We start from the raw sequence: 14034 nt of genomic DNA, 5'->3' as shown, positions 1-14034 counted from the left end.
ATACCACTTTAAATGTGGGGATTCACTTAGTAGTGGGTCCATCTAGCTCAGCTTGCCTAAACCTACCAAATGGAGGGATTGTCAAAAGATGGGGGATGGCGGGTGCTCATTGTGAAGCATAGAAATTAGGAACCCCAGAGGCAAATGGCAGGAGTGTCTGTTCCAACACTAATCAGATAGAAATGTTCAAGTAGGTACGAGGTCTTACAGAAAAAGGTTTAATGATCCCCAGAAAAGGAAAATGGCCTAAAATCTTTACCTGAGATTTGCTGCAGGGCAGCTTCCAGACCATCAAACCATGAGAATTTGTCCAGGGAAGTTTCCTGAGAAGCAAGATGAACATCAGAAACGCTTGGCAGCCCTGTCCTGATGGTGATGATCAGCCTGGTTAGAACAAAGCTGATACCAGTGAACACTTATATCAGGCTTCAGTCAGAATGGGGCTCAGATCCAGACTTTTGTATTCTTTACTCCCTAGATGACTCCAGTATGCAGCCGGTGAGCACAACTCTTCTAGTTGAATAAGTTAGCATTTCGGCTTATGTATTTTAATAACTTGTGAGTGAGCGATCCATGTTATAGTAACTTGAAAGTTAGCTTTCCATGTGATAGTAACTTGTGAGTTAGCTTCCCATATAGTGAGAATTTATGAGCTAACTGTCTTGTGATCTCTAATACGTTGCTGTTACAGTAGCACTGAGGACCATACTTGTGTTAGGGTGAGTTCCGCAAGACCACTGCATTTCCTGAGTCCTCTAGAGATACACTGTCAACTACCGCATCTGTGAGACACATATGGCTGAGTTCTGGTTTAAATTAATTAAATTGAGGTAAAATTTAAAATTTATTTATTTGCTCACACTAGCCACCTTTCAGGTACTCACTAGCTGCCTGTAGTAGAAGCACAGAAGACCCTCTATGTTAAATGCTTTTAGAACTTGACACCAACTTAGATGGCTAGTGACTCTCATGTTGGGTAGCACAGATATGGAATATTTCAATTAGAGAAAATTCTTAGACAGCCCAGACCCAGACACTTAAAGAGCCACATCTCTTGCAGACATCCAATTCACTCTATCCTTTTATCTAAACATGTATGGCACATGGTTTCTCTGAGTCTAAATTACCTTTACCCACTATTTGTTATACTAAATTACCCTTTACTTGAGATAGGAATAAAGGGATGAAGGTGGTTTTAGTCAGGAAAGCATCTCAGTGAGAGAGAGCTGGAGGGCAAATGCAGGGATTTCACATCCAGATTAGGTGGAGCCAGCTAAATGAGGTCAAAGGAGGTTGCTGCTTTTCTCAAGAATTGCCTGTGCTTTTATCTCTCTGTTAGCAAATATTTTATCTTCCTTAGTAGCAAATATTTAGTTGCCTTGAAACAAGTAAATACACCATAACAATTTATTTCTGTTTACCATCTGCTTGCAAACTACTGATCTATTTTTTTAGTTAGGTATAGGAAATCAGACACAAGAATTACTGAGTAATTAAAATGTTAGCCGGCAGAACCTGAGAGCTTAGTTTGTTTTTAGTAATATAGAAGCAGGGCTCACACTAAAATGATGAAGCTAAGAAGAAGGAGATGTTTCCTTTTCCGTAGAGAGCAGGAGAAGCTGGAGGGCCTGGGGTCTACATCCTTGCTTTAATATTGATGGGACTTGGGCGGAAGGCAAAAGCCTTAACATCTCTCAGCCTCCTTTTCCTAATCTGTCGGGCTGAAATCAGGCTTGAGAAGCACAGAAGGTCCTCTATGTTAAATGCTTTTAGGCCTTGACACCAACTTAGGGCATACTTATCCAAAGTGACCTCAAGTTTTGGGTTGTGTATCATATTATCCTCTCTTTTCTTATTTTTTTACTTAAAATACTTACTGTAGGGTTTCCAACTGTCTGACTTTTCTGTAGAGAGTGAAAGGAGGGAAAACTCATCCTGAGTGAGCAAGGTTGTAAATGTTGGGATTTCATATCCAAAATAGGTAGGGCTGGCTTAAAGGTTTGAAATAAGTAAATAAAGACAGGAGCCAATGTGAAAATTAGGTAAGAATTATAAGGGTTCAGCAAAGTTCTTAACTGACTGGACCTTCTTTCTAAGAAAAAAAACTTACTCATAGACCAACTTATGTTTTAAAAGAAATAGTCGTCGGCAGCCGTCCGTCTTGAGAGACGATGGTGTAGCTTCTTAAGAGTCTATCTGCACCGCCGAGAATGGCTGTGCAGTCCAACTCGGGAGTGACACGGTATCTGTCTCCTCCCGTGTTGAATCGACATCTTGCGATGACGCTGGAGTGTCCTCTCCAGTGAAGCTGAAGCTACAGAGCCTGGGCAGGGTGATATGGAGGGTCTGCTGTTGCCCATGCAGCAGACCCCCCCTCTCTTCGCAGCTGAAGGGTCCAAGGGAAAGACGGAGTCAATACAGCTTGGCTTCAGGTGCGCCGCAGGAGTTGCCGGTGTTGACTACAATGTCAAACCGCCTTAGGGACTCCGGCTCCGGATTTTCTGTCGGGGTTTACTCCCTTAGCCTTTCCCCTGAAGAGGTATGCCGCAAGGCAGCGGAGGTTTTTTGGAGTCAGAGTTTTCCTTCTCTGATGTGCCCTGACTGGAAGATCGAACCAGCGACACTTAGCTCGCAGGCCGACGCTCAATCCACTGAGCCAAACCAGCCAGGGGCTAAAAGAAATAGTACAGTGGGTCATATAGAAAAACACACAACACTGAGGATGGTATTTATGAAATAAAAATATGGTTACTTTTTAATTTTACCAAATATATAGTCATATAGAGAAAAAAATCTCACAAATCTCACCTCTGAGGAAAAAAACAATTTTTTTCTGATTTTTGTTTTTATGTACATATCTCTATGCTTTTACAAAAGAGTTTATACTGTAGATAAGGCTTTGCAATCTAAATTTTTACTTTAATTATTGTGAACATTTTCCTGATTATTATATATTTTAAATCATAATTTAATGTCTATATAGTTTTCTATTTTACAATTATAGCCTTATTTATTTAATCAATTCCTTCCATGTTAGACATTTAGATGGTTTGCATTTTTATATCCTGTAAAATGTTGTGATGTACATTGATTCTTTGCATATATCTTAATTATTTTCTTAGAATACTAGAATAGAATTATTGGGTTAAATAATTAGCATGCTCTTAAGGTTTCTGTTACCTACTGCTAATCACTATCAAGAACTGTCCTTCTCGTTAGGAGAGTGCCAAATAAAATACCAAATCTTTGCCAGCACTAGATGTTATCAATGTTCTCTTTAACCTTTGGAAATTTTATGATTAAAGAAGTCCTATTGTTCCATTTTACATTCTTTGGTAGATCTTTCATGTTTGTTGAACACTGTTATTTCTTCTTTAAAGGCTATTTACTCACATAGCACTCATATAAAGGAAGAACTTCCCTCTCTGAGCCTCTATGCCAAAGATAGGCCAAATGGAGAAGAGAGGGGAATAGAAAGAGGAGGCCTGGGGAAAGATGAAAACAGCTAGTGGAGAGGATGGCAGAACACTGGAACCATAGTGAATAGCATGTGTGCTGCTCAGTATCTTTATTTGCTGGTATAATTCTAATCAGAATGGGAGGACACAAAATGGCCCCTATACAATCTCTGCTGTGGAGTGACAACTGCTTTATCTCCATAGACAAGGCCTGAACAATTAAGTGAAGACTTTTTGAAGTGCTTACAAGAGCCAGCAGAGCATATTAGTTGAGAACACACACTCTGGAGCCAGAGTTCAAATCCTGACTTTGTCACTTAGTAGCTGCACGACCTTGGGCAAGTGGCTTAGCCCGTTTCTTTGGCATAAAATGAGATAATACACAGGCCAACTCAGGGTTGTTATGAAGGTGGAATGGCTTAATAAATGCAAAATGCTTAGAATGGTTTTTGATAGATACTAATATGTTAACTGATATTTTAAAAGTTCCTGGCATGGCACAGAATGGCTCTTGAAAGTATTAGCTGAATATACATAATGCTAGTAAAGGCAATAAATATATAAACAGGGGCCAATACATGTGGTTTAGACAAGAGGGGTACTATAATTTAAGGTAGTTTTCTTTTTCATTTTTTGGGGGGGAGAAGGGTACTACTTCTGAAGCCAAAGGTAGTCTTTAAAAAATAAATAATAATAATAATAATAACCCATGTGAAAGATTTTAAGTCATTTATTCATAGGAGAACTAATAAAGTATTATAACTAATTCAAAGAAGAATTCAAAGAACAGACAGATGTACAGACAATCAATGTTAAGATGAATTTTTTAATAAATGCAAAGCTGGCCTTGACCACAGAGCAGATCTTACTTTCATCTTTATCATACAAAAATTCCTGTGAATCTCTGTGGACAAAATCATTTGCTTTTATTGATCTTCTACTGAATTAGAAAATAACTCAAAGTAAAGGAAAGGTGCAGACCTTTATAGCATCGGATCACCAGAAGGGTCAAAGTTACAGAACAATCACAGGGATGTAAAGTACAGCACAGGGGATATAGTCAATAATATTTTAATAACTGTGTATGGGGCCAAGTGGGTACTGGAAACATCAGGGGGATCACTCTGTAAAGTATGATTGCCTAATCAATATGCTGTACACATGAAATTAATACAGAACGATATTGAATATAAACTATAATTGAAAACTTTAAAACAAAACAAAAAAGAACCTTTCTGTCCCATCCAAGTACTAACCAGGCCTTGTGCTGCTTGGCTTCCGAGATCACACACGATCGGGCACATTCAGGGTCGTATGGCCATAGACAGCAAGGATGGACCTGGAGAGCGTTATGCTAAGTGAAATAAGCCGGTCAGAGAAAGACAAATACTATGTGATCTCACTCACATGTGGAATCTAATGAACAAACTGAACTAACAAGGAAAAGAGAGACAGACTCATAGATGGAGAGCAGGCTGACAGCTCTGGTGAGGGGTGTTGGGGGTGGCAGGATGGAGCAAAAAGGGGAAAGAACTCACAGACAACAGTGTGGTGATTGCAGGGGTGACAGGGGTGGGGGTGGAGGCAGAAGAGAGTGTAAAGGGGATAAATGGTAATGGAAAAAATACAACAAAAATAAACTATTTAAAGAAAGAATCTTTCTGTCCATTTCCAAGACTGGCCCAGTTTTTCTTGATTTAGGGAAGTATGTGATAGTTATTCTAAAAGTTCCTGAAAGAGCATTAAAGGGCTCGGTGCTGCAGCCTCAGCCTGGGCATGTAGCCGTTCTGTGAAACAATCGCTTCACCTCTTTAGCACCATGACCTTTTCTGTAACATGATGATACTAGGACCCAGTTCATGGGGGCTCTAACAGGGATGAAATGACATGTGTCTGAAGCTCCCGATACAATGTGTGACTCGCAGTAGACATTCAGTAAGGGGTAACTATTACTGTGCTGCTTATAATTAGCTGAGCCAACCACAGAATAATTGCTCAGTGGTGCTTCAGGCAGCATCAGGTAAGGCCCTGGGGAAGGAAAGTGCAAGGGTCCCCCAAGGAACAACGAAAACATCACTCTGGTTAGAGACAGTGCCCGGTAGAGAGGCTGAGGAATAATGCACGATGGGTAAGCGACAGCCAGCCTCTGAGGGCTTTGGAATCCAGACAGAGCGGTTTGGCTGTTCCAGTAGCATTCATTTCCGAAGGATGTGGAGTGCAGATTCCTGGACTTCACCCCAACCTTTATTTAGTAGCTGGCAAATAGGAATCTGTCCTTTATCAACTTATCCAGATATTGCTTTAACGCTGAACTTTAAGAATCACTGCTCCAGATATAAATCTTTGTTTAAATAGAGTCAGATTCTTGAAATATAAGATTAAAGTGAAATAAAGGGCCTTCTGGCCAGAGTCCAGAATAATTTTCTGGATGAAAAGATGAGGGGAGACTGAGGCAGTAAGAAGTTGACAACAGTAGGTAGAACTCATGACTCGGGCGATAGGGGTCTTCACTAGGGTAAATTAAGGAATAGAAAGGATCAGTGACTCCAAACGTTATCATAAAAAAGTACTGGGTTGGCCCAAAAGTTCATTTGTTTTTTTCCAAAAGATGGCTCTAGTAGCACTTGTCTTTAACTTCATTCAAAACAATTTTGTTAGGTTGGATTGTAACAGCTGTCATATCAGTGTGCAGTAAAAAAAAAAAAAAAAAAAAAAAAATCAAAATTGGTGAATTTTGTGTAGTCATTTTAATACTGAAGATGGAAGAAAATTTGCAACATTTTTGGCATATTATGCTTTATTATTTCAAGGGAGGTTAAAAACGCAACTGAAACACACAAAAAAATTGTGCAGTGTAGGGAGAAGGTGCTGTGACTGACTTGAATGTATCAAAAGTGGTTTGTGACGTTTTATGCTGGAGACTTCTTGCTGGACGATGCTCGAAGGTCAGGTAGACCAGCTGAAGTTGATAGCGATCAAATCAAGACATTAATTGAGAACAGTGAACATTATTCCATGTGGGAGATAGCTGATGTACTCAAAATACCCAAATCAGTATAGTTATTGGTGAAAATGAAAAATGTGTCTTTTATTTAAATGAACTTTTCACCCAACTCAGTAGAATTTAATGATGAAGTGGGTAGGAGATTCAACGTGGAGGACAGCAAGTATTCAACACTGACCACATGATTTTCATTTCAGATGCATAGAACACTGGAGACTCTGGCACATGGGTGAACTGAGAACAGTCAGTTTGGTGGAAAGACATGTTCTGTTGGGAGCATGTTAGAGGGTAGTGATACTTTTAAGTAGAAACTTAGAGAAAATGTCTAATGGAAAGGGGGGGAGGTGCTCCAAGCTTGAGTGACAGGTCTTAGCTAGAACAATAGATAAAATTTTTATGGAACATCCTTAAATAAGGCTTCTCTGTTTCCCTTTTTCTTTGAATTGTCAAAATGCGCTATTTCCTACAAAAAGGATTACATGAGTCAAAATACTGATTGCTTGAAAAATCTTAAGTGAGCATTTTAAGTTGAGGCCTTATCCTACCTGTGCGGGGAAGCTGTATTTACAATTTTTTAAAAATTATTTATTTTTTAGATAGGAAGAAAAGTAAAAAAAAAAAAAAAAGAGAGAGAGAGAAACATTGGTATGAGAAGGAAACATCGATCAGTTGCCTGTGGTATGTGCCCCGACCAGGGGCCCAACCTGCAACCCAGGCATGTGCCCTGACCAGGAATCGAACCAGAGACATTTTGCCTTGTGGGGGCGACACCCAACCACCTGAGCCAAACCAGTCAGGGCTGTATTTAGAGTTTATTTCCAAGATCAAGATGTATGGCATAGTTGATAAAATGAGCATGTTTAATTTTCCTCTTTCTAGGCCTGATGAAAAGAACTTAAGGGCCAGGCAAGGTGGTAAAAACTCATTTATAAACCCCAATGAGGGTTTTTTGGTAAATGCTTAGTTGTTGAACTGAATCTTAAAATGATCCTTAGGGACATCTGACAATATCCTCATACCCCTGTAGTTAAGCCCATTTCCGATCAATCCCCTGTGTTCAGTTCCCAACTACGCTACAGTCCTTTGAGAGGTTATTTAAGATCCCTGGCTAATATGGGAATTGCTGGCTGAAAATTAAAAGTTAGAGGATGCCCCAAATCTCAAGCTCACCTGGCCCCCTGGGAGACTTACCGGTATTAGCTGTGTCCTTAACACAGACTATTGATTCCAAACTCTACTATCTTGGTTGGAGTACAGTTAGTTACAAAACGGCATATCATATGAGGAGACCCCTTAATGCTCTTCAAAGATATACATACTTCTACCAAAATAAAACTGTTAAAAGCTTTTGGTGCAAGTGCTTTAATTTTTGTCTTGATCTTACTTTTAGCAAAAAAGAAAGACTATATTATAATAATTTAGTATATATAATAACTAATCCCCCTGGCTGGTTTGGCTCAGTGGATTGAGCGTCGGCCTGCGAGCTAAGTGTCGCTGGTTCGATCTTCCAGTCAGGGTACATCAGAGAAGGAAAACTCTGACTCCAAAAAACCTCCGCTGCCTTGCGGCATACCTCTTCAGGGGAAAGGCTAAGGGAGTAAACCCCGACAGAAAATCCGGAGCCGGAGTCCCTAAGGCGGTTTGACGTTGTAGTCAACACCGGGCGGTTTGACGTTGTAGTCAACACCGGCAACTCCTGCGGCGCACCTGAAGCCAAGCTGTATTGACTCCGTCTTTCCCTTGGACCCTTCAGCTGCGAAGAGAGGGGGGGTCTGCTGCATGGGCAACAGCAGACCCTCCATATCACCCTGCCCAGGTTCTGTAGCTTCAGCGTCACTGGAGAGGACACTCCAGCGTCATCGCAAGATGTCGATCCAACACGGGAGGAGACAGATACCGTGTTACTCCCGAGTCGGACTGCACAACCATTCTCGGCGGTGCAGATAGACTCTTAAGAAGCTACACCATCGTCTCTCGAGACGGACGGCTGCCGACGATAATAACTAAAGCAATTTTATTGATTATTTTATAGACAAAAAGGTGGGCTTGTTCCCAGAGGAAATCAGTTCTAAACTCCAGGCTGTGCCCATACTCCTACAAGGATTAGAATTTATATACATTATTATTTTTGTCTAACATTCAGCAATCTGCACTTCACCCAATATATTGCAAGGAATATTAAATATAAAGCACACTATACAAGGAATTTCTTTGTATATTAAATATTTGTTAAATTGAAATGAATACCTTTTTTGCATGTTCTAAACTTAAATTTATATCTATGTTGTTATAAAATCACATTGTTTAGAATACATCTACATTTCATTCTTGTCCTTAACATTCTAAAATATTTGTGTCAATAAGTTAATTAAGGTGTTTTATCAATTTTTTTGTGTATATGTGTATTTGATTTGAGTATACAGAAATTCAAATCAGATTCAAGTGTACTTCTAAATGGTTTGCTTAGACTTTTGGATTGCATCAAATATACAATAATAAATAAATACATTCATTTGTTCATCTGACAACTACTTACTGAGCATCTTATATCCCCCAGGCACTGTTTTGAGTGCCAAGGTGCAACAGAAAAGGAAGCATGATATGGTCGTCAAGAACTTGCACTTTATCTAGCCTGTAACATGCCAATAATGATAGTACCTAACACTCAAATAGTAATGTTGATCCAAGTCTTTGTAATAGTAAATTGATTAAACCTATAGATTGCTTCTTCAAGAAGCAGAGGTCCCAGAAGAAATTCTGTTGCAGAACTTGACTTAGAACTCATATTTTATTTAATTCCTGATAGTTTTCAATAATATGGACACCTAAGCTTATAAACTTGGGATTTTACTTTCTTGGAAGTTCCCACCACTAGCAGACTCGGTGTTCGTTTACTTAATGCCATTGATGGACTTGACTTATGGGAAAAGGCCGATGTCGTATGATTGCTGAGAAATATTTAAATCTGGTCATTTAAATAGCAAATATTTTATAATCTGTGTCTTTAGAAATGCAGCGTGGTTTACTGTTCTTTTTTTTTTTTTTTTTTTTTTCAACTTTGCATTCTTTAATGAGAGGTCTTTATCTTTTATCTGTTCACTTTTGTCCAGGTTTTAGGGAAAAAGCCAAAGCTTAGGGATGGAGAGGACGACGGCGACACTATCGCAGACATGACTAACCGGAGAATGGCTAGACTCTACATGGTGAGTCCGCTGGGAGAGTTCTGCTGCTTTGATGGGCTAGATGTAGTTGGGAGGCCTGGACTCGGAGGAACTCTTTGCTACAGTTGCACTTCTCCTCCTTGCCCTCAAAGAGACATGTGTGAGTAAAATAGGTGTTTGCTCTAGTGTATTTATTATAATTCCTCTTTTCATTATTTTTTGTTATTTTTTATTGAAAACAACAAATAAGTGAACTTATAGTGGTAAAAATAAAATTATACATTGCTGCTGTACTGTTTTGCTACAATGTGTTTGATAAGTCAATATTACATTCAATAAAATGTTTTCTTCATGGAGTAAAAATACTTGGTAAGCTTTTCCTAACAAATTCTTGATAAGCTAGAAAATCCTCACCTTATTTTAAGTATCCTGGTTAGCCATAGTGAAGGCTTTCTTTGTTACAGGCAAAGCTATCAAATCAAACAGCTGGAAGGAGACAGGGTAAAAATAGCTCTGTCCTGGGGACTGGCAGACCCAGTTCCATGTCACCTCCATGGTGACCTGGAGCAAGATGTGACCATTCTGAGTCTTAGTTTTCTTATCTGGAAAATAAAAAGAAGAGAGAGAGAGAGAGAATGAGATTACATTAGAAGATTACTCTGTTCCTTCCAGCTCTATAATTCTATGATTTTATTGCTGGCAAGGGTAACAAAAGCCACAAGACGTACCAGTGAGGAGACTGCTCAGATGGGATTATTCAAGCGTTCCCTCCCCTTGCAAGGCCCTAAGCATGTGATTTGGAGCAGACTGTCATCTCCCTACAGAATCGAATAGTTTTCTCATCTGTCATAGGAAGGAGTTGTAGTTGCTGCTCTTTAAGTGACCTTCTAGCTTAGATCAGGACCACTGATTTTAGATGGAGATCAGATTACTAACTTGTGCGGCATAACTTTATTTTTGTAAAGGGAAAGTGGATTGTTTTCTTCCTAGATGGCAAAGGAAAATGTGTTTATCTCTTCTGTTAAATATACTGATAATAAGCCATACAGAAATATAAAGACTTTGTGGCCGCTTGTTTTTTTCACTAGTTTCTAAAACTAATTTTCAACAGCTGAACATTAAATATCTTTTATGTTGAGCCCTCAAATAAAACTATTGTCCCTCTTGGGCAGCTTTATGTACTAAAGAAATATTTTACCATGTGAACATGCTGATCCTGAATCATCGCTCCCTCTAGTGGACCTATCATGTGTTGCATGCATCTGAAGTATCAGTCCTCTTGAAAATACTGCAATTGGGATTGCTGAACAAAGTAGGGAAGCAGAGTCGCCTAAGTAAGGGCAGTTTCTAAACATACACAATTTAAGCCCCACCAAGGTGCTGTAAAACTCCACCAGTGAGCTAGGGAGGGCCCTGGAATCTGCATATTTTTCAAATACCCAGGTGGTTATATTGTAGCTTACAAGCTGACCATTGAAAAGCAGTGAATTCTAACTTGAGAATTAATAACACTTTCAATTTTGTAAGTCCACCTTCAGCTTAAAAAGTTTGTAGTCATTTCCAAACTTTTGAGGATCTAGATAAATAACAATTAATTTGTGGCAGAGGACATTTACTTTGATAACTTATACAAATTATACATAAATTATAGAACTTGTATTGAAAAAAATTCATAAACTGTAATTTAGCAATGCCTGGCATATGGTAGGCACTCAGTAAATGTTCACTGATCGAATATTTAAGCTTCAGCCTTGTGTGTGTGCATAATGACTGTAATATAATTGTCTATCTGAAAAGGTTGCTGTAAAAATTAAGAAATAATCATGGAAAGTTCATAGCATGATGCCTAGTATATGAGAATCTCAGCAAATCTTAGCCGTTTTTATTACCACTATTATTTTCTGATGTTTTAAATGTGGTGCCAAAACTTAACTTTTTATTAGTAGTTTTTTTATCCCAAAGAACTTTTGAAAGCCTTTAAGGGTATAATTAGGCTCACAGATTTTGTTATTTGCTTGTTTTCTTTGAAACGGCTTTGTTGAGATATAATTTACATACCATCAAGTTTACTCATTTGTACAATTCAGTGCTTTGTGTTACATTTACAGAGTTGTGCAATTATCACCACAATCTAATTTTAGAACATTTATATCATCCCCTAATTGAGCTGCTCATTTTTACATTAGGTTTCAGATGCCACCGGGTCCATGAGGGTGACGTTGGTGTCCAAGGTAAACCCCTTCTCCATGAAGATGTTGCGGTCTGAAGAATGCTTTATTTTGGACCACGGTGCTGCAAGAAAAATTTTCGTATGGAAAGGTAAAAGTTGCCGTTGACTTTGTTGCTGTACTTCAGATTTGTAGCTATTTCTTCAGCAAGGTACAGAAAACCTCTTTTTGGATTAAAAGTTAAAAAAACTATCTTTCTTAGATTTGATTTGTAAATAGCTCATATAAAATACAGACATCTAAGCCATATATTTTCCTACCAGCATCATTTGTCAGGGATTGAAAAAGCATTTGGACAATACAAAAAAATATATATATATATTTTAAAGATTTTATTTATTTTTAGAGAGAGGGAAAGGGAGGGAGAAAGATAGGGAAAGAAACATCGATTTGCAAGAGAAGAATTGGATTTGTTGCCTCTCACATGCCCCCAACTGGGGACCTGGCTCACAACCCAGGCCATGTGCCCTGACTGGGAATCAAACTGGCAACCTTTTAGTTTTCAGGCCGGCACTCAATCCACTGAGCCATACCAGCCAGGGCAAAAGTCTTTTGTGTGTAGTGTTCATTACCACATTTCAAATATATTTAATGTACTAGAAATTTCTGTGATTTTCTCAGTGTTACATTTAAATTAATTATGTTTATGTCTGTACACAATTTTCACTTGATCTAATAATATCTTTCCTTGCTAAAATTCCATCTCTCTTTAATTTATCTTGTAATTTAGGTAAAGATGCTAATCCCCGGGAAAGAAAGGCTGCAATGAAGACAGCTGAACAATTCCTACACCAAATGAACTATTCCATCAACACTCAGGTATGTATGGAAATAAACTGCCTACAAAAAAAAAAAAATTGAAAACATGAGTGCTCATGACATCTCCACAAAACTCATAAAAGCATTTGATTTAAAGTAATGTATCAATGAGAAGTCATTCTTCATTTGAGTGTGTGCAACGGTCTGTCATATGTCCCTAGTAATCTATCTGTCTGGAACAGTGATTTTCAACCAATGTACTGCAGAATTTTTAAAACATGTAATACCTAACTATTTAGTCAGCGGCACTGACCTCTTTTCCTGTGGATTATCAAATAAACAAATGTCAGCGGCCAATACAACAATAGCCTACTGGTGTGAATGAATCAAAATTATACCTGTTTTCTTGTGTGTGTCAGATTGGCAAGACATATATTTTTTGGTGTGCCACAGAATTTTAGTAATTAGTTTATGTGTGCCATGAGAAGAAAAGCCTTGAAAGTGGCTGGTATGGAGGATGAAATTTTTCAAAAACTGAGGAAAGAGACCTTCTGCGGGGGCTGCATAATAAAAATAAGAATTTCTCTCTTAATATTCTCTCCACAGTCTTCAAGTCAAAATAATCAACCACGGTTGAAATAACGGGGAGCTCTTACCAGCTATTCCTTAGAAGCATCTGGGCAGACATGGACTCTCACCTAGATACCGTTTGGCTTCATCAGGATCAGCTTAGACACTGGCTTCTTGCTCTTCTCTTCCAGATCTCTCCGCCTCATCTTCTCTCTTCATTTTTATGTCCTGGCACAGTAGCACCATGAGATCATGTCTTCTGGGTCCAGACCTCTTATGAACCTAATGTAGAAAAACAAACTTACTTGACTGCCACAATAACATACTAAATAACTTTATTCTTACTGCAGACTCCCAAATTCAGTGGCAATTACTTCAGTTATGAGAAAAAAGAATGATTGGATTGTTACCTTTCCTCTTGAGATCATTTAAGGATCCCAGCTCCTAAGTTCCCGTCAGTCATCACAGAAACCAGGACAGCCTTTTCAGTTCCTTGGATTTTCCTTTGCTACTAGATTAATACATTTCCCCAGTCTCTTAGTTTTCTGTTTTATAATTATTAATTTTTCTTTAAATTTCAGATTCAAGTCCTTCCAGAAGGAGGTGAGACACCAATCTTCAAACAGTTCTTTAAGGACTGGAGAGATAAAGATGAGACTGAGGGCTTCGGGAAAGTATGTGTCACAGAGAAAGTGGCACGGATAAAACAAATTCCATTTGATGCCTCAAAGCTGCATACTTTTCCCCAAATGGCAGCCCGACACAATATGGTGGATGATGGTTCTGGCAAAGTGGAGGTATTTACCTTTTATTTGTTTGTTCGTTTGTTTATATCAAGCCCATTTATGCCAGTA

General features: G+C 38.7%; 2 protein-coding genes across 3 annotated transcripts in view; both read left to right on the top strand.

Moving 5' to 3' along the window:
* Positions 1–14034, top strand: part of LOC150001403 (perilipin-2-like) — a 219453-nt gene that overhangs the window by 134997 nt on the left and 70422 nt on the right. The window lies entirely within an intron of this gene.
* The window catches only part of SCIN (scinderin), a 77587-nt gene that overhangs the window by 39627 nt on the left and 23926 nt on the right, over positions 1–14034 (top strand). The window contains exons 5-8 of the mRNA XM_090287152.1: positions 9573–9665; positions 11810–11942; positions 12582–12670; positions 13762–13977. Coding sequence (XP_090143278.1) covers positions 9573–9665; positions 11810–11942; positions 12582–12670; positions 13762–13977 — 531 coding nt within the window. The remainder of the gene's footprint in view (positions 1–9572; positions 9666–11809; positions 11943–12581; positions 12671–13761; positions 13978–14034) is intronic.

This window comes from Furipterus horrens, unplaced genomic scaffold, assembly GCF_987537825.1.
Source record: "Furipterus horrens unplaced genomic scaffold, mFurHor1.1.pri manual_scaffold_9, whole genome shotgun sequence".
NCBI lineage: Eukaryota > Metazoa > Chordata > Mammalia > Chiroptera > Furipteridae > Furipterus > Furipterus horrens.
The sequence above is the reverse complement of the archived record's forward strand: the minus strand, read 5'-3'. Positions and strand labels throughout refer to the sequence as shown.